Raw genomic sequence first — 20,828 nt, 5'->3', positions numbered from 1 at the left:
TTAATTAAAAATCTATAAAATTACTGATACTATTTATGATTTCGCATCCCTACTTTTGTAATAACATGAAATTAATCCGCTTTGTCCTTAGAGTTTATACCGGTATTAATATATTTATTAAATAATATATATAAAGATATTATTAATTAATATATTTATGTAATTTTAATAAAATAAAATTTTTAATTCAATAAATAAATAAATTAAAAAAATAAATCAATTAAATAGTATTTCATTATTTGATAAATAAATTAAATAAATATTTTGATAAATTTAATATTATTATACATTTTAATATAATTTGGACATCAAATGCTTAAAAAAAAAGTTATATCTTAATATATAATAATTATAGCAGTTTCAAAACCATTCCTATTTATAAAATTTAAATACATTTGTATATTATTCATCAAAAACTACAAAGCAAATGATGGAATGTTTACTCCTTCAAAATTTAAAAAAAAAATTTGATGAATATTTACATTGGATATTGATTTTCTTAAATTTTTGTGGGCTAACAAGCTATTTGAGGAAGGCTTAAATAATCCGTTACTTTCCCCTTTTTTTTTAATTATTATTATTATTTGTTTAGGGAAAAAAGAAAGTGAAAAATGGAATCGAGTCGAGTGCTTATATAAACGCCATAGGCTGAACTTAAAGACCTTCGTTCTTCAAGTTTATTTTTCCTACATTTTTGTTTTTCGCTGGCTTTATAAAAGCCAAGCTCGTTCTCGCTAGGGTTCCCGCTCCTCCTTTTCCACTCTCTCTACAATAATTCATGTATTCGTAATTTTAATTTTTTTTTAAAAAAAAAAATTACCGTTGAACTCGTCGAGATTGTTGTCAATATTGATTTGTACGTATAGACTCTGTTTCGCCGGAGAAGCAAGAACATCTCTTAGTTGATTCGCAACCGAGCAGTCACTGCAGCGAAGTGATAAATTACTTTCCGTTTCCGATCATCGCACTGTGAAAGAAAGACGCCGTGAAGCCACGACGCATTTATAAAACCTAGATTTGTGTAATTATGGATCCTTCGATCATGAAGAAGCTCCTCGAAGACGACGAGGTTTTTCCCAATTCTCTCTCCCCCTCTTTCTAATCTTTAGGGTTCAAGATTTTCCTTTGCTTTTTCTTTTCATGGGACTGAAATAAAGAAAGAATCCTAAGAGTTCAGGAATACGAGAGCTTGAGAGTTTGAATTCGAGCACACCAGAACCTACAAGAGTTTGAATTTGAAATATTGGACATTTTGTTAAATTAATTAATTAATTAATTTTATGTTTTTTCCTCTGAAGGACGAAAGCATGCATTCGGGGGCGGACGTGGAAGCCTTCCAAGCGGCCTTAAATAGAGATATCGGAGGAGATGCATCGGCTTCTCAGCCATCTGATTCAGACTCCGGTATCTTTCTTAACCGAAATTGGCTTTTGTTCTCCTTTTTTTTTTTTTTTTTTAATTTGTTTGACCGAAACTGCTTTCCAATTCAGTTGAATATCTGATCAAATTTCATTGGTGTGCTTAAATTGATAATGGTGAACTCGTTTAGTTGTACATGACGTGTATGGCTGATCACGCTGCAGTAATGTCTCTAGGGAGCAATAATGCTTCTAGCCATTCATTACCACCGCCGTTGCAAATGGCTAGCAGAGATGCAAATACCGACTCTCCAATTCAAAAAGACCAGAAAAGTACACAGCAGCAAGATAATTTCTCTGACAAGGACCTAAAGCAACAACATGGATCTATTACTGATAATCTTCAGCAACACAATAGTGCCCCCCAGGAGTCCAATCACTTTCCCTTTCCGCCGAAACAATCCCAAGGCGATCGTCAACAAGGGCAAATAGAACGAAATCCTATCCAGATTCCTCAAACAGCAGGTACGCAGATTACTGGAAAAACTCCAGACAGTGAATCGCAGTACTTGAAACTTCAGAAGATGAGTAATCAACAGGCAACTGTCTCTGAGCAGCCAAGCAACCCCACTAATCGCGGTAAACAGGTACCATTTGGGATGTTACTACCTGTCTTATTGCCCCAGCTTGATAAAGACAAAGGAATGCAACTTCAAATTCTATTTGGTAAACTGAAGGTGGGTTCAAGAAAGGATTTCTTTATTGACTGTTATTTGTTTTATCGGTATTGATTATTTCTGAATTGTTTTTACTGTGTTAATGAAATCTCATTTCTGAATTGTTTTTACTGTGTTAGAGTAATGAAATCTCCAAAGATGCTTTCGTTCGGCTCATTAGAGGTGTTGTGGGGGACCAGGTTCTCAAATTGGCGGTATTGAAAGTGCAATCACAGCAGGTCTGTATATATATATATATAATGCATTTGATATGGTTGTTAGGGATTTAAAGTCATAGTAATATGTTGAGCATGTATAGAAATTGCAGGCGAGTTCAAAACAGTACTCATCAGCATCTCAAACATCAGTGCGGCAACAGTCTCCAGGTATGCCAGCCGTTAGTGGAGGAGCCACACAATTCAGTGATCCTCGTTCATTTGCACACCTTCATCAGAAGGGTGCCAATTCTCCAGCAGAGGTCTCACAGAATCCCTCTGCAGCAGTTCAAGTGCAGACTGATTCAAGTCATCAAGTCCTAGAAAACAATGTTCAGATATCACGAGAGGCAGATCGCCAGTCTGATTCCCATGGAATACAAGTAAATCAAATGCCTTCTTCCAGTATGGTAGCTGCCAATCAGGAGAGGGAACGCTCTTCGGCTCCTATGCAGGGCCTTAACAAACAACAGCAACAACATTTGCACTATCCACAGACTTCCTTTTCCATGTATGGAGGTACTGCTGGCAGTTACCATCCTTTTTCTGGGACAAATGTCAATACTTCCACATTATCTATCAAACCACAACCACCGCATGATTCACAAATAAGACAAATCCCACAACATCAAAACATGAGTTCAGCTCAGGTGGGTGGAGAAGCACAGGGTGTCAACATCATGAGTGTGCCCAAATTGGAGAGGCAAAATTCTTTAAGTGATCCGAGTAGAATGCACAGTGGATCACTTTCTCACTTTGCAAGCAATCCAACTTTGCAACAGAATCCTGCTTCTTGGCAATCCTCATCAAACAAAGAGCAGACTGCTGGTTCTTTGTCATCAATGGCTTATGTAAAACATGAACCAATTGATCAGGCTACCGACCAGCAGCAAAAGCCCCTGTTGGCCAATCCACAGGGATTGCTTTCTGTTTCTGCCACTCAGGTTGAACAGGGAAATGCATCACCGGGAACTTCAAAGGATGAATCTTTAGAAAAGCAGCCTTCAAGGATGGGCTTTTCCACTTCTACAAATGTGGTTACTTCATCTTCTGGTGGCATGGTTCCCCCAAATTCAGTTTCTTCTTCCATGACCATGCAATTGGATTCTAATGTGCCAGTAATTTTACCTCCATCATGTTTCTCTACTTTAAGCTGCAAATTATTATTTATTTTCAAGATTCATTCATGTGACTTGTTTGCTAATTCTTTATATATATTGAGCGCATTCTTTTTTTTTTTTTTTTCCCCCTCCCCCCGGCCCCCCGCTCTCTATATTGTCAGGTAGGACCTCGGGTACCATCTGGAACCAATCCTGCTGGGATAAATAACAGAACACCTCCAAAGAAGCCTTCTGTCGGCCAAAAGAAACCGCTCGAAGCACTTGGTTCTTCACCACCACCGCCAAGGTGAAATCAACTTATTCACTTGTGTAATTGTATTTCTGTCTGCGGCTGATTTTAGTTTCTTCCCTATTGACAACATTCTGCTTACTTCCTTTACATTCTTTTGTTCCCTTCTCACATTTGGTTTCTGGGAGTCCTACAGTAAGAAGCAAAAAGTCTCTGGAACATTATTGGATCAAAGCATTGAACAACTTAATGATGTCACTGCTGTTAGTGGAGTTAATCTTAGGGTATGGTTTATTGCGATTTTCCTTAATTAGCTAAGTGAGTGAAGAATATGCAGCCTCAGAATCCTTTTGATATTCTGCAACCAAACAGGAAGAGGAAGAACAGCTATTTTCTGGGCCTAAGGAGGACAGTCGAGTTTCTGAAGCATCTCGGAAAGTTGTGCAAGAAGAAGAAGAAAGGTTGATTTTGCAAAGGACTCCCCTGCAGAAAAAATTGGCAGAGATCAGTTAAGTATCTATATGCCTTCTGTTTTATTTATAGCTCTACTTCCATATGTATATGCTTGTTGTTCCCGACTTCATGTCAGCAAAGGAAAAACCATCAACTGAACTTGTTGGCATTTGTACATTTGTGTGTGGCAGTGGCCAAATGCGGTTTGAAAAGCATAAGCAACGATGTAGAGCGGTGTTTGTCACTGGTGAGAAGTTAGCTGTATGAGTCTTCTTGATTTGATAAGCTTAAAATTGTTAACATTTATACTAACTGAATTATTAGTGTGTGGAGGAAAGGATGCGTGGATTAATAAACAATCTAATCAGATTGTCAAAGCAGGTTAGTGTTTTTATTTATTTTTCTTCCTGTGGAATTCAAATTTCTTTTTTATATATTCCTTTATTTGAGAGAATCTCTTTAGCGTGTTGATGTTGAGAAAACAAGACACCGGACTATTACCACCTCTGATACACGATTACAAATTACGACAATGAACCGGAAAGCTAGGGAAGAATGGGAGAAAAAACAGGCTGAGGCAGAAAAGCTCAGAAAACTAAATGAAGTGAGTGAGTCCTGTGCATATTAAGTATCTATTGCATGATGCTCATGTGGTGTAGCTTGCTCTTACAAACATAAATATTCATATATGATTCTGTTTATGTGAATGCCATTTTCGAGTTTTTAAGGTTCTATATTGCTACATGCAGCCTGAAGGTAATAATGCAGTTGATGGCGAAAAGGAGAAAGATGATGGTCGTTCTAAATCATTTAAGGTACACAGGAGATATTTTTCTATGGGCATCATATATATCTGTTTGTTAGACCAATAGTGAATGTATTTTCTCTCTTTTTCAAAGGGGCAGGCAAACAAAGAGGAAGATGACAAAATGAGGACCACCGCTGCAAATGTTGCTGCTCGAGCTGCTGTTGGAGGAGATGACATGCTGTCAAAATGGCAACTTATGGCTGAGCAAGCCCGGCAAAAACGTGAAGGAGGGACAGACGCAGCATCTGGATCCCAGCCAAATAAAGATGTGAACCGCAAGCCTATATCAACGTCCGGAAAAACTACGAAAGATAATCAAGAAACTGAAAAAAGCAGCAGCACAGCTCCTTTTTCTGCTCCTGGTATGTGCCATTAATCTTTGATGCTGATATTTTGTACTTTTGCCATATTTACTTTTGTACTACACATTCACATGAGCTATTCCATGCCCTTGTATTTGGTTTCCTTGCTTTATCACGGGAAATATGTAAATGGTTACAAAATGATTCTACAAATCATTATTTTATTGAGGATATGTTGGACGGGGTTAATTGCAAGTACCATGTAGTTGAGGATTCCATAAACCTGTACATGTTATGTGTGTCAAATGGTTCTACTTGTCATCTTTTGATGTCTAAAATAGAATTCTGTGGTAGAGAAATCTGCCGTAAAATTTTTATGGGAGAATTGTATTTTCTGGTGACTGGTTTCATTTCTGCAGTTGGTCAGTTCTTGCTGATTATAGCAGATATACCCTTTAACAAAACACTCCTTCGTGGAGTATTACCTTCCTCACTTTTCCTTTTATCCATATTGTTTGTTGGATTGTTTAGTTCTAATTGTTTTTAAATGCAAGTGGTTTGAGTTCTGTTTGTCATTTTGGCTTTTAGCATAAAAAATCTTAAATTAGTGGCTGTGATAATGGTGCAAGTAGTATTTTAATTTAATAGTTGTGTTTTTATTTTAGTTGATATAGGGATTTTATGTTTCATGAGCTTTATTATTATTATTATCATTGAGTTATCTTCAATTTGAATTAGGTTGTGTTTTATTGAGGATGCAAACAGTATACCGATTTGTTTTGTTTGACCTCTGATTTATAATTTGATTTATTCGGCATAAAATTAGTGATAAATTAGTGATAAATGTGTATGGAAAACGCTATTTGAGCTTTCATAAAGGATTCTATGGACTTTGAGTTTATTTTCCATTAGAATTAGATCATGCTAGTCTATTTCTTCAAAAAACAATTTTAAAAAAAATAATTCTTCAAAAAGGAACGTGTATGCAAAACGCTCTAGTTTTCTATTTCTTCAAAAAAATTTAAAAAAATAATAATAATTCTCTGGTCTTCTATTTGAATTAGGACTTCCTGCTTATAAATACGGTTGTTCGCTTTCTATTATTATCATCTGATAAGGTTCTGTATTTTCAATTAGAATTATATTATGATAAGTTTTCCTACTTAATTAGGACTTTTAGTCCTAGATTATGTTTGAGTTTCCTGGATTTAGGATATTTTGATAGTAAATATGGATTTTTCATTCAGAGTTAGATTACGCCTTCGTTTAAGGTTAGACTTCTCATCTTTTATTGATTTTGTTTATTGTTTATTTATTTATCTATTTCTTTTACTTCTTACTTTATCCTGATGGCGTTTGATTTAATTTTTGGTTCTCGTTTGCTTTATTTTATGATTGTTGCTTATTTTATATTATTTTATTCGCAACAAAATTAATCTGCAGAGGTGTTTTTTCAATTTTCAATTAAAGAGTTAGGTTTCGCTTTCTTGTTCATAAAACCAGACTGTTGGGTTATGTTTAATTTTACATTATTTTATTTTTACTTTTACGCTATCATGATGATTACAGTCTGATTTATTTTATGATTGTTGTTTTGATTTAGTTTTGTTTATCGCAAAAAATATTTAACTTGCGCAGGGGCAGTTAGAAAATTTGGAAGGAACCAAGTGATCGTGCCCCATACAAGGGTGGCACGAAGCATATCCATTAAGGATGTGATTGCAGTCCTGGAAAGGGAACCGCAGATGTCCAAGTCTACCCTTGTATATCGTTTGTATGAGAAAATTGCTACGGGTGAATGAAAATACTCCACCCAGAATGGGTCAAATTTCAATTTTACTAATTTGGCCGTTGTTTTCTTTTCTATTCCTTTCTTCTTTTTTTTCCTTCTTTTTTGTTTATTATTGTATAGGCAACTTTTGTTGATATATGTTGAGATTGTGATAGTTTTATGTGAATGACGCTCATGATCAATGCTTAGTTCTTTTTCTTTTCATCATGAACTATTGTTAATTTCCATGATCATCAATTCTTTTCATCATGAACTATTGTTAATTTATTGACAGAGTATAATTATATCAAAATTATATAGGACTTATATTATTATATGGGAACGGATGAAAAATCATTCTAAATTTTATTGATTACTTGGATTTTATTTAGTTTTGAATCAAAATTGGGTGGCAGTGAAGGGAAATTAAAAATAGAAATTATTTGCTTTTAAGAACCACGTTTTGTCTTGCTTGTCGTCCTTCACATCCAACCTGAAACATTGTAATAGAGGAATTTGGCAGAGAGAGATGATGGTGAAATCGGTGCTTTGGTGGAAGATCGTGGTGATGCCGGCTAGAGTTGCAAAGAGGAAGTCTTCTCTCACAATTTCGCTCCCTGCCAATTTCTCTCTTTCAATGTTCCAGACCCGTGAAGGAAACATCTTGATACAATTAGAGTTAAATATCTTCATTTTTAATTTTCCAGCCTTGAAACTCATTTTAAATCAAGCATTTCGATGGAGCCCAAAAAGCATATAATCGTCTTATATATTAGTTAATATTTATAGGCTTAAGATTTACATCCTCATCATTTTTTTTTTCCCTTTATATATATATATATAAATAGACTAGTTTTTTTTGTTAATCAATTGATTATTATTTTTTTCCAATTTGTAAATGTTAGTCAATTTGAAAATTAGGATAATTTGAAATAAATTGTAAATTGAAAATATGATGTGGTACATTTTAAATTCAGGAGTACAATCTATATCCATAATATCGTATACTAAATTGTAATTAATCCTTAATTTTTTGAGTTCATTTTAAATTATAATTAGATTATGTATAACTAAGGCTGTAAATAGTGTACTAATTTGTTTTGTTTGAGCTCTGATTCTTAATTTGATTTATTCAGTATGAAATTTTTAATTAATCACTTAGAGATAATAACTAGTTTGTGAAATGATATGTTTTTGGTTGAAATTTTAATATACCCTAAATATAATGAATAACTATAATTAAATATAAGCTAATAATATAATGAGATTTATCACTTAATTAATATATCTAGCATTATTCTTTTAATTTAATAGCTCATTTGAGTTTAAAATTTAAACCAGAAAGAATTCCATGGACTTTGAGGTTATATTCTATTAGAATTAGATTATGCTTTAGTTTTCTATTTTGATTAGGACTTCTTGCTTTAAACATAGGTTTGATGTAAAAAATGCAAAGAAAATTTTTAAATCACATAAATATTTGAAGTTCAATTTTTTTTTTAAAACAAAATATTTGAAATTTTAATTGCTTTGCATTTTCCAGTGAATATTATATATATATATATATATGCTCATAATTAATAATATAAATATGAATATTAGAATTTTCTAAATTGCTAGATTTCTATATGTAAGGCAGTATATTCATAGTATGTGGCACAATAATAAAAGTATAAATATTAAATTAATATTTACTTTAAAGGCAAAATAGATGTTTACAATTCAAATAGATTAAAATGGGAAATTTTTTTGTAGATGTTAACACTTAGATTAAAAGGTGAATGATGTTTAACCAAATCTGAACGGGGTGTGTGAAATTTTTCCTACAAATAATTGCCAACCAATTAATTGAGGCGTTGAGGGTTAAACTAATATGGTATGATTATAATGCTTGAGTTAATTAGCTAATTAAGAATGTGTATTTAATATGCTTGAAACAATTGTCGTTAATTATATTATGAATAATGATTGTTAATGATAGTTTGCGCTCAAATGGGTGGAATTAAAACATAGAAAAGTTCAAACATGAAAAATTAAATTCTATCTATTGTTAACTAATATTACTAAATAATTAAATCAAGCAAATTATATAAATTTACAACAAAAAATAAAAATAAAAAACAAAAACTGAATACGCTAATAAATGACATCTAAATAAATGTATTTAATTTGGTTCTCGTTATTCTCATATTCATTTTGAAACGTGTAGAGAGAAAAAAAAAAAAAAAGAGGGAGAGATAGAAAAGATGAATTTCACATGTATGATGCCGAATGAAGATTAATCTGCAATTGAATAAAGACTAATCTTTATGGAATTATATGATGTTTGAGCGGATTTCATGCCCTCCTAAAGATTTCAAGACCCTCTTCTCACCTTTTCTCTCCCTGTATGTTATATATTTGTGATGAAGAGTTTAAGTTTGATACACATTTTAGTGTAAATGCTTGTTATAGGCTTTGTTTCAATTTTTCTACATTCAAACCAATTTTAAATTGAAGCTTTCAATTAAATTTACAAAATCCACTTTGAAATTGGAGAGAAAATAGTTTTTTTTTTTTTATCAACATTAAAAAATCATTAGAATAGGGGTAAATTTCAAATAGATTAAGATGATTTGAACTATAAACTAGACAATTGGGCTCAGCCTACGAATGGACAGAAAATGAATGACTTAAATAGTATAAAAATGGATCTGGATATGTCTGTTTTGTTTTTACTTTATTTTATTTGACGTGGCATATGCCTATCTTGTTATTAGCAGTAACTTTTATGGAAAAAAAAAAAGAAAAAAAAAAAGAAGCTAATTAATTTTTTCTTAAATTTCTTTTTTGGAAGAATCTTAAATGTCTTTATGTTATTATATAACCAATAATTTATTGGGGCTTTTCTTTTAGATAAACAATAATTTATTGTGCCTCGCTGCCAGTGATTGTTGAATTTATTATTAATAAATCTCACAATTTTGAAATTGAGAAACTTTTGTACCAATTCGGGAGAAAAAAAACATGAAAAGTATCGGAAAAACCATAAGGGGAATAAACTAATAAAAAAAAAAAACACCAAATAATAAAATAAGAATACTAAAAAAAAAAAAAAAAAAAAAGGGGTTTAAAAATCCCTGTTACAGTGCCTGGCTTGTGTACTGTGGTAGGGCAGGCTGGGTCTCATTGATCATCGTCACCATCGTCAACGCAAATACTAGACAGAGAGGTCAAATTTCGTCTGAGAATCCGTTGGCCATGTCCAGGGCTCGAGTTTACGCGGACATCAACGTTCACCGCCCCAGAGATTACTGGGATTACGAATCTCTCGCCGTTCAGTGGGGGTATTCAATACTTTCTAAAACCTTATCCTTATGGGTTTGTATTATTCGATTCACTTTTTATATCTATCTTTGATTATATTATTCAAAAATGTCTACTTCACCTTGTAAAATGGCGATCTAGGGTTCCAACTCTGGATTTGTTGATTTGAATTTAATTAGTTTTGCAGCTTCTCCTACTCATGTTGAAGAAATTTGAAATTGCGGCAAATCTCATATTAAAAAGAGAGAGGAAACCTAGAAATCTAGCAGTTAATATTTCTCTAGCTTATGAATTTTACTAGGTTTTGTAATGTGTCTGAACTGCAGATTATCCATGTCAATAATTTTTAAAGTACTAGTGAGTTACAAATGGTTTTAGATTCTAATCTGCTAAAGAAGTTATGATACCAGTCTTTTTAGTATAATTAAGTGGGATTTCAATAAGTAACTTTGAAGATTGTTGAGTTTCTGGATTGAGACCTTTTTCTTTATCTTCCTTTCAACTCTTTTACTTATTTATTTATTTTTTTGCTTAGTGATCAAGATGATTATGAGGTTGTTCGAAAAGTTGGAAGGGGAAAATACAGCGAGGTCTTTGAAGGTATAAATATCACCAACAATGAAAAATGTGTCATCAAGATCCTTAAACCTGTCAAGAAAAAGAAAGTGAGTGTTTCATCATGTTTTCCCTTCTTGTTAGTATTTATAGATTATCTATTCTTTTAATATGTTTACTTGTATAAAACACATACACACACTCTCATACAAAGTACACAAATATAGGGTGTGTACTCTTTAGGGAAAGGGTTCCTGCTGTTTGTTGATGGTAATTTGTTGGTATTTATGCAGATAAAGAGAGAGATTAAAATATTGCAGAATCTTTGTGGAGGCCCAAATATCGTGAAGTTGCTTGATATTGTCAGAGATCAGCATTCAAAAACTCCCAGTTTGATATTTGAATACGTAAACAGTACAGATTTCAAAATTCTGTACCCCACACTATCGGATTATGACATACGCTATTATATATATGAGCTCCTCAAGGTTCTTTCATCTTATCTGCTTGCAAGTAAATGGCATTTGAATTATATCTTTAATATTTTTTCACATTACTTTAACTTTGGGAATACGGCTTTACTTTTAAGTTTGCTGAGTAGACTACCTATTTTTCGATTTTAAAAATTCAACAAAAAAATACAGGAATTGGATTTTAACTTTAACTTTGAGTTTCAGTGTTATTGCCTCTGAACAGCAACACTCTATTGGTTCTTGTCTGAAGAATGGCATGGCCCTGAGTTTTACTTGTTAACTTTTGAATTCTTAGCAGATTTAACTGACACTGAATTACAGGCATTGGATTACTGCCATTCTCAAGGCATAATGCATAGGGACGTCAAGCCTCACAATGTTATGATTGACCATGAGCTGCGGAAGCTTCGCTTGATTGATTGGGGTCTTGCTGAATTTTACCATCCTGGCAAAGAATACAATGTACGAGTAGCGTCAAGGTAAAGCATGGATGCTTTAACTTTTTAGTCAATATATGCAATTCTTCCCCTTTTATTTCTGTCTCTTACTGAGTGGTTGTACCCTTAGAAAGGAATCATGCTACTGTGCAGATAAAGAGGAACCCTTGTTTGATAGTGAATGCGACTGTAAAATTGCAGATAAAAACAAGCTTTTGGATTCAGGTCCCTTGCAAAGGAATGAAATAAAATAAAGATTCTTTTCTTAGTCTCTAAATCAATTACTTTAATTGATTGTTGGAAGATCCTTCATGAAATTTTGAAGATAGGAGATTTTTGTAGTTAGACTTCTATGATTAGGACAGCTACACTTCTTGATGGTTTGGCTTGCAGCTAAAGTTTTTTAAAAGTAATTAAAGCAGCTATTTCAGAGAAGTTAAAATAGAAGGAAAGGAATTGTACACATTGAGTACTGGAGAAACTGATGAAAATTTCGTAGAATCACAGTATAAAAATCGATAAACCAAGAAGACAGCTGTTAATTCTTTTTGGGATTAAATATCTCAGGGTTCCTAAAAATTTGATACACCAGACCAGCATTGTGTTCATATTAATGCATGTATATAAACCATGTTTAAGTATTGTTAAATTTGTGGTTGTAACTTAAGCTTAGTGTTCATTTGTTTTCTATATTCTTCTAATGGTCAGTTAACCTCTGTAACCATGTGTTAAAGGTATTTTAAGGGGCCTGAACTCCTTGTCGATTTGCAAGACTACGATTATTCATTAGACATGTGGAGCCTTGGATGTATGTTTGCAGGAATGGTGAGAGTTATTTTGGAATATGCCCCTCTCTTATTGTATATCTAAATTACTGAATCTGCTGTAGCATTTAATTACCATAATATTGATGACTATAACTATGTGTTTCTGTACATTGCAGATATTCCGCAAGGAGCCATTCTTCTATGGCCATGACAATCATGACCAGTTAGTCAAAATTGCAAAGGTAATTGTTTGGTACTTGACTCTATGATTTTTCTGTTATAATCAATCTTTTTTCTTTTGAACTGTAAGTAATTTCCTTTCACCTATCAAGTTATTGTTTCTCATTCCATACCTCAAAAGTTATCCAAATTTTTTTTTTTTTTTTTTTGGGTCTAGAACCTGTTGTCTTTTTAGCAATGTGGCTGTGCACATGAATCATGATCTTTGGTATTCTGGCACTGTGCTCTTGGTGCTGCTTAGGCTTGATTTCTTACTCATGGCACATATTGCTGCTATGCTGTAGTGTAATCTTTCATCCACCAGCTAGTAAGGGAAACAGCATGCATGTGATGCCTGCTTTAAACACCATAACTTGGTTATTGAAAAGCTACTACACGTTGATTTGAATGCTAATTATTTTGTTTATTCTGTTCTTAGGTTTGACAATATGTCATAGTATTGCAGCAATTAGTTTTTAGCATACCATTGTAAATGCCTGATATGATCTATATAATTACACGTAGATGACTTCTTCTTCAGGTTCTTGGAACAGATGAATTAAATGCATATTTGAACAAGTATCATCTCGTGCTTGATCCTCAGCTTGATGCTCTTGTTGGGAGGTATATCTCAGTTTAAAATTTTTACTTCCCAGTCATGTAGCTGTCTAGATGATTTGTAATTATTATTCAAGTATTAACTGTGACAAAATACCTATAAAATTGAAAGCTTTTTGGGCCCTTTTCTATTAGTTACAATACAAGTTATAGCCTTGCCGAGACATCCCCCTCCTTCCCCTTCTTTGCCCCTAAAAATATAAATAGAGAGAGAGAGAGAGAGAGAGAGAGAGAGAGAGATGTCCACTTCCTAGATTTTAACAAATGAATGCTATAAATAGAAAATAGCTGGTTGTGGCATGATTCTTACATTTGGTGTCTTCACTTTTTTTTTTATCTGTACATCAGGCACAGCAGGAAGCCTTGGTCTAAATTTATTAATGCAGACAACCAGCATCTTGTTTCACCAGAGGTTATTTTCTTAGTACCATATAGGACTTGAATTCGGATGTGTATTCAATCTGTTTTCCTTGTCACTATTGATTCTTTTGATTTTATATGTGTTGGAGATGCAGGCCATCGATTTCCTGGATAAGCTTCTTCGTTATGATCATCAGGATAGGCTTACGGCAAGAGAAGCAATGGTATAATTTCTGATGATGCAGGACTTAGTTCTACATCCTTTCCTTTCTCCCTCATTGCTGATTGCGCTACTGTTATAACAATCATTTTTTTTTTCCCTCTCCTGTTCTTCGTTTTGTTTTGTGTGCGTGGACTGACCTCATCTATTACTCTGGCTTCTTCACACGCATATATATATATATATACATATATATATATATATATATATAGTGTTTAATTTAACGACTTCATTTATTTTTTGTTTCAGGCTCATCCGTTTACTCTGGCTTCTTCACACACACACACACACCCACACACACACACACACATATATATATATATATAGTGTTTACTTTAACGACTTCATTTATTTTTTGTTTCAGGCTCATCCATACTTCTTTCAGGTGAGAAGTGCTGAAAATAGCAGGATCCGGACACAGTAGTAAGGCACATGTGGGTCCTTTTTAGTGAACTTGTACTAGTCAAGCTTTATTGATTGGGGTGAATTTATCACCAAATGAAATACTAGTTGCCTAAATTAGGTTCTGGGTGGCAGCTAAATTTTTTGTATGCTGGTGTTTATAAAGTTTAGATAAGTTTGTGATTGTAACTCTTATCTATTATATATATATATATATATATATGGAATTCCTTTTGGATTTTGGTTATTGCTGCAAGGGCAGTAAATGCTGGATGTTTTTAACAAAAAAAAGGAAAGCATATGCTGGACGTCACGGCAACTTCACTACTTAGGTAGGTTGGGCAATTGCATTTACGGTAACAGGTATACTCTTGTGGATATCCATGATGCCACGTAGGAATGTCAATGGTAGTGGTGGGGCACCTTTAACCCAGCTCTACCCACTCTCCAACTCCTCAAGCTTTAAAAAAGAATGTCGGTTCTGATAGAAAACAAGATAAAGAAGGAAAGTATTTCAAGTTTTTGCTTAACGCTAGTATCTTTTGAGATTGTAAATTGTTTGACATCAGTAGCAGTGGGTTGGTATATGTTGTCTCAGTTGATTATGGTTTCCTTTTTTTCAGTGAATTGCAAACAGAAAAGATACAAGGTGACTACAGGAAACAGTAATTTATATAATATAATCCACAAAGAGTTCGAATAAGTATACATTTGCGAATCGCCATTCCCAACCTAACAAGTTGCTCATGAAAATGAAATACAAAGAGTTGAAGCTTTGACCATATTCTTCTCGAAATCCTTTAGACGGCTTCGTTTTTTACTTCTTAAGATGAGGGAAACATGCATAAACATCAGATTTGGGATGTTTTGCTTCAGCATGTTCCCTGCATTTTACCTCCGTTGTAGTGCAAATGAATGTCTGCATGCACACCTTGCACTGGAAAAGCATTGCACATGAGCATCAGAAGAGTTAGTCAAATAAAAAACTTGCAAAAATTTATGTTTCCCAAGTAGTTTCCTCTACAAAACAGCAGTAAATATGCTCTTTAGAGAGCAAGACTGTATTTTTTTTACCTGGATCGTCATGGCTTTCTTGTTTGATTCAAGCTGACTTCCTGCGCCTCAAAAGAAGAGACCAATTACCGACGCTAAATCATTTAACTGTAATTCTACTCATATTATGAAACCCACAAAAAAAAAAAAAGAAGACAGTGAAACCTACAAGCTATTCTAGCTGTTGGGTATTGGATCAAATTGGAAACAAAAGAGAATACAGGAGTTAAAAAGTTCTAAAACAGATTAGAAAGATTCTATTTTTCTTTCTTCCAACTATTTCCCTTTTCCTCCCAGGAGCTACAAGGCAAAAGAGTATGGAAAGGGAAGGGCACCTCTGTTTTGTTTTTGCTTCTCCAAGTTCCTTTCACGAGCCATCTTCGACTTTTGACCGTTGCCTCCTCCCATTTCTTCTTCTTTTCTTCTTCTTCGTCTTCTTCTTCTTCTTAATATTCTATCGGAACAGCTTGATCGGGTACTTGAAGAAAGGAGACTTTTCAAGATTGGCCAAGAAATTGAGGTGAGACTACTTCTACATATATAGAGATCTCCATTAGGTACGGTGGAAGTCAGAAAAGTATGCGAACAGAAATGGACCATAAGTAATAATGTAAAAAAGAAAATCAAAAAAGAAAAAAGGTATTACTAATTTAAAACTTTAGAACCGATGTCAGAGCAAAGCTGTGTGCGAAGAAACTTCCTCAGAGGGAATTTTGTATGGGTTTTTTCGAAAACTAGCCAACCAAAAAATGCAAACTTTTTCAATAGCAAAAATTTTTTTTTTTATAAAATCTAACCAACTGTGGACTAAAATACCCTTAGATAAACGAAAAATTACAAAATTGCTTTTCTCTTACCTTTTTTCTTTTTCCTCCTTTGTCAAAACACCCGTGCACCCCCCAAAACAAAATTTCTTGCATCTCATCTTCTCTTACTCCTTTTTCTTGTATTTTCTGGAATCTTACAACCCAATAGAGTCCAAATAGTCAGAGTTGAGAAGACTTCAATATGACAGCAGCTTACTTGCACTAGCCTATGGATTGAAGGTCTCTCACAAAATTTTGATTTGCCCAAAAATTTATTGGGACTGGATATTTTGTACACTAAACTTAGGTAAAAAGTTTCTTATTTTTGTTATTAGATGAAATATTGGTGCTAAATGATGTAAAATAGTGTGAAAATGGAAGAAAAATGATGTAAAAATGAAAAATCGTGAAAACCAGTAAAATGGAGGAAAATTGGCGAAAAAGATGAACTTCCGCCATTTTCCGCCAATTTGTCAGTTTTCCGTTAATTTTCCTCCAGTTTTTCACTAATTTTCCTCTAGTTTTCCACTAATTTTCCGCTAGTAGGAAAATGTTATATTTGGCGGAAATAAAAACAAAAGCGATTTTTTAGGACAGATAATATGTTTATTAAGTATTATTCATATTTTTATATATTTATTAATTTATTTTAATGTTATTAATTTAATTTTGTAGTAAAATGGTAAACGATGATATTATAATTGCCATTTTATACAATTGAACATTAGTACAAAGTGATGGTGGCCATTGGGGATATCAAAATGGTAAAACTATAATGGTTTCTGTAGGCAAAAGATGCACAAAATTAGAGTTAGAGAATGAGATTTTCAATTTTATTAAGATAGACCGAAATAAATATTTGCTAAATCTAAAATGGATATATGGACGATGTGCAGAAAAGTTGGATTCTCTAGAAATATGCAAGGATAGGGTTGTGAAATGCTTTTTTCAATAAGTGAGGAATGGAGGGATGACAATGATGCGATCTCCATTGTATGTTGAGGTAATTTTAAAAGTTGAACATGTATCTAGAAATATTCATCAAACAGCCTTTGCTTCAGATAATGGGAGTAATCAGCATTCTTTTACTAGTCCTTCAATTGTTGTTCTTCTACCATAAGTTCCCGATCCTGAACCCATTGAGACTACATTTCATGACATTTGTAGCTCATGAAACTCAGGTTAGAGATCACGATGAAGTTAATGTCCGTAGATCTTGGACATCATTTAACATCCATGAAGAAGTTGATGTTAGAGGTGACTGTGCAAAACGGTTTCCTGACCAAGAGGAGTATGAGAAGTTGAATAATATTAATCAATATGAGAATTACAATGCAGCAAGGGATGATGTTAGCATTCAGTCAGATGATGTTGATCATAATGATGTAGATTTCGAACATGAGTTACCCGACAATAATAATTATATGCATCCTGAAATGAACAATGAATGAGTTGATGATATTAGGGTTCATCGTGCTACAAGTGACCACTTATCATCGAGCAACAAAAGTGGTTCTATGGCCATATGTTCATCAAAGTTCACTAACTATGAGAGCATTGTAGTTGGACAGATATTTCGCAGCAAATGTGACTTATAGAATAAACTGTCTAAATGAGTTTGAAAAGAAAAACAAATATATATCATTTTTTTTTCTTTTAATTGGTTACTAATTTAAAAAAGCAATACATTTTTTGTTAAATTCATCTTCATCTTATATAATATTTGTCTCCACTCTCAAATTTTTTACCCCAATATTAATTTAAATAATCTATTAAAAACAAATATTTGTCTCCGTCGTGACAACGGCAAGATGGGTTTTCCGGCAATCCGGCCACTACCCGACCAAATTGATACTCCTTTCCACTAATTTTAGAGCTCCTGAGCTTAATTTTGAGATCCATTCAGCTTGATTCCCTATCGTTTGAGAGATATAAGGAGTTGAACTTTGGCCAAAAACTTCCCGTCCATTCTGCCAGTCACCGCCGGTCAAGTTGAGTCCAAAAAAAGTTGGTAACATATTTCTCGTCTCCTTAGCTTTCTATGGATACCTCATTTGTGAATTATGGTGTAGTATTCTGAAAGATGCCATTTTTACATAAAATATTATTATTTTATTGCGGTAGTTTGAAAAATGTATATGTTTGTTATTTTAATAATTATTTATATTGAAAATGTCGAATTCATGTTGATTGGAATAAGCATGGCTTTAAAATAATCATGGATATTATATTCTCTACTCGACGGTGGAAGATTTATTAGCAATTTTTTTTTTAAATTTAATCCCAAATGAAAAGAGGCTTTCTGGAGTTGATTTTAAATCTTTAGTTTACATCTTATTTTATGAAATATCCAAATGATTTTGAAAAGAAAAAGAAATATATGTCATTTTTTCTTTTCTTTAAAATGGTTATTGATTTTAAACATCAATACATTTTTTGTTAAATCCATCTTCATCTTATATAATATTTGTCTCCACTCTCAATTTTTTTTATCCCACTATTAACTTAAGTAATCTATTAGAAATTGATTTACCAAGTGGAATAAGTATTATTCAACAATTTTCGCTTGGAGGAAAAATTTTCCAACAGGAGGAAAATGATTTCTGCTTGGAGGAAAAATTTTCCGCCTGGTGGAAAATTATCCAGAAGCTTCAATTGGTTCCATATGGGATTTCCAACTAGAGAAAAAATTTTCCTCCAGGAGGAAAATTTTTCCGCCTGGAGGAAAATTTTTCCAATAAGTGGAAAATTTCTCAGAATCTGTAATTGAGCTCGTAATATGTTTGTACATAATGGAATTCTAATAACTAAATATGGCACATTTTCTTTAAGGTCAATTAGTTATCCTTACATCAATAACACATCGTTATTTTCGTTAAATGAACATTATAAGCCACCATTATCTTTACAATTAAAAATCTAATATAATAAAGAATATGCATCTATAAACATGACAAAAGTATATAAAAAAAAAAAAAAAACAAGCATCACCACCCAGCTCATATGCTTAATTTTTTGTTTTAAGTTTTACTCTTTTTCTTCAGTAGGATATCCACATTCAACAATAGGAAATTTCCTTTTTTAGTTTGAAATAAGTTTCTAAAGTAGGAACCAAATTTATCATGAGGAATCAAATTTATCAATAGCATGATTATGAGTCAACTATCTAGTTTACAGAACTCACTTTCCAGATCACTCATGGAATAAGAAAAAAAAGTACATACAAAAAAACCTAAAGGGAAAAAAGAAATCAATTGGAACAATGAAGAAGAAGAATCTAAATGTATACTTTTATATATCTTTTTCCCTTTTAAATGAAAGTTTTTCGCATAATAGATTTATTCCACTTCGCTTTATTATTTAGCCACACAAAGCCTCCATTGAAGTAAAACAACATGAGGATTTTTAGATTTGCAAAGAGTACCTGGGAGCAAATAAGCATTGACAATAATAGCTTCTAAAACACTACTCAAAGACAAGAAATTTTTTTCATAAATGGAGTCAATCATAACAGTGTTTGGAAGCTTTGCTCTTCTATATTTCTTCCTCAACTGGTTGATACATTCAGGCCTCTGCTTAGTAGTCCCATCTCTATGTTGCTCACTCCATGCCTACAACATTCCACACATCCTCAATTCCCCGTTAGTAGAAATAAAACTTGGCCAATCTAAAATCTTTACCTTTACCCATTTCCATAACCAAAAACCCAAAACAAAGGTTCAAACTTTGGATTTTTTTTTTCTTTTCCCTCAATTTTCTCATTAACCAAACACCAGAGAATATATTGAAAAAATATGAAATTAAGTGTAAAAAAAAAAAAAGAAAAAAAAAAGCTCTGTACCTCCTGAGTGATATCAAAGAGAAGAATTGCTAGGATAGCATCACTAGAATAAGCAGTACAAGTCTTGAAGATTCGAGAAGCAATCCAATTTCAACTGGGTTGTTTGGTCTCTTTTCCATTTCCAATTTTGGGATCTATATCTTGGTCTTCTTCTTTTTTTTCTTCAAGGGATATTATGGATCTGGCATATTCAATGAATCTAAGAAATGGATCCTCCTTTTCTACTTCCAAATCTTCAATGGCCATGTATAAATCCTTTTTTTTTTTTTTTTTTATCACCGAGTTTTATATATAAAATTTTCTTGGATTAATTACCCTGCTAAAGCAAAATTCCAATATTACAACAGTTCATAAATAATCAGCCACTAGCCAAAAAAAAAAAAAAAAAAAGTAGAGAAAGAAGGAATAGGTGGTTGCGGCGGCATCGACACATACGCAACCTGCGGCTGTGGCGACAACTAGCTTTTGGTGGTGATAGCAATGGTGCAGATGCGGCGATGGCAATGGTGTTGGTGCTGCGACAACTGGCTCTTGGTGGCAACGATAATGGTGCAGCTGCAGTGATGACTAGTTCTTGATGGCTATGGCAATGATGTGGCGGCGATGATGACTGGCTCTTGGTGGTGACTGCAATGGTGTTTTTTGAAAGAGAAATTAGAAAGAGAAAGCCCTAGCTAAGTTTGGAAAGGGAAAGGGAAAGGGAAACCAAGAAAAAAAGTTAAAAAAAATATAATAAAGGATATTTTGGTCTAAATGTGTTAAAAATTGGTTATTTTTAAAAAAAAAAATTTTTTTTTG

The 20,828-nt window shown here is 33.1% G+C and overlaps 3 protein-coding genes across 8 annotated transcripts; 2 read left to right on the top strand and 1 right to left on the bottom strand.

The window, feature by feature from the left end:
* The first annotated feature begins 618 nt into the window (after nt 1-618).
* On the top strand, nt 619-7,201 carry LOC107433723 (transcription initiation factor TFIID subunit 4b). 5 transcript variants are annotated; one of them, XM_060817638.1, is made up of 14 exons: nt 619-1,069; nt 1,299-1,404; nt 1,584-2,095; nt 2,215-2,313; nt 2,394-3,407; nt 3,572-3,696; nt 3,836-3,923; nt 4,012-4,147; nt 4,284-4,339; nt 4,417-4,473; nt 4,556-4,696; nt 4,842-4,907; nt 4,998-5,262; nt 6,841-7,201. In XM_060817638.1, exons 1-14 carry the CDS (start codon nt 1,028-1,030, stop codon nt 7,002-7,004), a joined length of 2,871 nt encoding a protein of 956 aa, XP_060673621.1. In that variant the 5' UTR covers nt 619-1,027; the 3' UTR covers nt 7,005-7,201. The 5 variants fall into 5 exon arrangements, with proteins under 5 accessions (XP_060673621.1, XP_015885051.1, XP_015885052.1 ...); XM_016029565.4 differs by having other exon boundaries at nt 621-1,069; nt 1,596-2,095; nt 4,992-5,262; XM_016029566.4 differs by having other exon boundaries at nt 621-1,069; nt 1,550-2,095; nt 4,992-5,262.
* Nucleotides 7,202-10,059: 2,858 nt separating this feature from the next.
* On the top strand, nt 10,060-14,564 carry LOC107433733 (casein kinase II subunit alpha-2). The gene is made up of 10 exons (XM_016029582.4): nt 10,060-10,299; nt 10,815-10,944; nt 11,128-11,322; nt 11,629-11,786; nt 12,479-12,569; nt 12,688-12,753; nt 13,272-13,354; nt 13,697-13,760; nt 13,864-13,932; nt 14,293-14,564. The coding sequence occupies exons 1-10, from the start codon at nt 10,214-10,216 to the stop codon at nt 14,350-14,352; spliced, it is 1,002 nt and encodes a 333-aa protein (XP_015885068.1). The 5' UTR covers nt 10,060-10,213; the 3' UTR covers nt 14,353-14,564.
* Nucleotides 14,565-14,980: 416 nt separating this feature from the next.
* Nucleotides 14,981-16,164, bottom strand: LOC107433735 (uncharacterized protein At2g23090). 2 transcript variants are annotated; one of them, XM_016045075.4, is made up of 4 exons: nt 16,030-16,164; nt 15,719-15,915; nt 15,405-15,445; nt 14,981-15,267 (listed from the first exon to the last, which is right to left on the bottom strand). In XM_016045075.4, exons 2-4 carry the CDS (start codon nt 15,789-15,791, stop codon nt 15,148-15,150), a joined length of 234 nt encoding a protein of 77 aa, XP_015900561.1. In that variant the 5' UTR covers nt 15,792-15,915; nt 16,030-16,164; the 3' UTR covers nt 14,981-15,147. The 2 variants fall into 2 exon arrangements, with proteins under 2 accessions (XP_015900561.1, XP_015900560.1); XM_016045074.4 differs by having other exon boundaries at nt 15,719-16,123.
* Nucleotides 16,165-20,828: the final 4,664 nt, after the last annotated feature.

The sequence above is a fragment of the Ziziphus jujuba genome, chromosome 5 (assembly GCF_031755915.1).
Source record: "Ziziphus jujuba cultivar Dongzao chromosome 5, ASM3175591v1".
NCBI classification, from domain to species: domain Eukaryota; kingdom Viridiplantae; phylum Streptophyta; class Magnoliopsida; order Rosales; family Rhamnaceae; genus Ziziphus; species Ziziphus jujuba.
The sequence above is the reverse complement of the archived record's forward strand: the minus strand, read 5'-3'. Positions and strand labels throughout refer to the sequence as shown.

Excerpts from the sequence above, each read along its gene's own strand:
- LOC107433723 (XM_016029563.4), top strand. The coding sequence starts at position 1,028 with ATGGATCCTTCGATCATGAAGAAGCTCCTCGAAGACGACGAG. Across the intron at positions 3,924-4,011 it reads TTAGTGGAGTTAATCTTAGG|GAAGAGGAAGAACAGCTATT; the intron begins GTATGGTTTATT and ends GCAACCAAACAG. Across the intron at positions 4,340-4,416 it reads TAGAGCGGTGTTTGTCACTG|TGTGTGGAGGAAAGGATGCG; the intron begins GTGAGAAGTTAG and ends CTGAATTATTAG.
- LOC107433733 (XM_016029582.4), top strand. The coding sequence starts at position 10,214 with ATGTCCAGGGCTCGAGTTTACGCGGACATCAACGTTCACCGCCCCAGA. Across the intron at positions 10,300-10,814 it reads TCTCTCGCCGTTCAGTGGGG|TGATCAAGATGATTATGAGG; the intron begins GTATTCAATACT and ends TTTTTTGCTTAG. Across the intron at positions 13,355-13,696 it reads CTTGATGCTCTTGTTGGGAG|GCACAGCAGGAAGCCTTGGT; the intron begins GTATATCTCAGT and ends TCTGTACATCAG.
- LOC107433735 (XM_016045074.4), bottom strand. The coding sequence starts at position 15,983 with ATGGTCCATTTCTGTTCGCATACTTTTCTGACTTCCACCGTACCTAAT. Across the intron at positions 15,446-15,718 it reads GAAGCAAAAACAAAACAGAG|GAAGTCAGCTTGAATCAAAC; the intron begins GTGCCCTTCCCT and ends TTTGAGGCGCAG. Across the intron at positions 15,268-15,404 it reads AGAAAGCCATGACGATCCAG|TGCAAGGTGTGCATGCAGAC; the intron begins GTAAAAAAAATA and ends ATGCTTTTCCAG.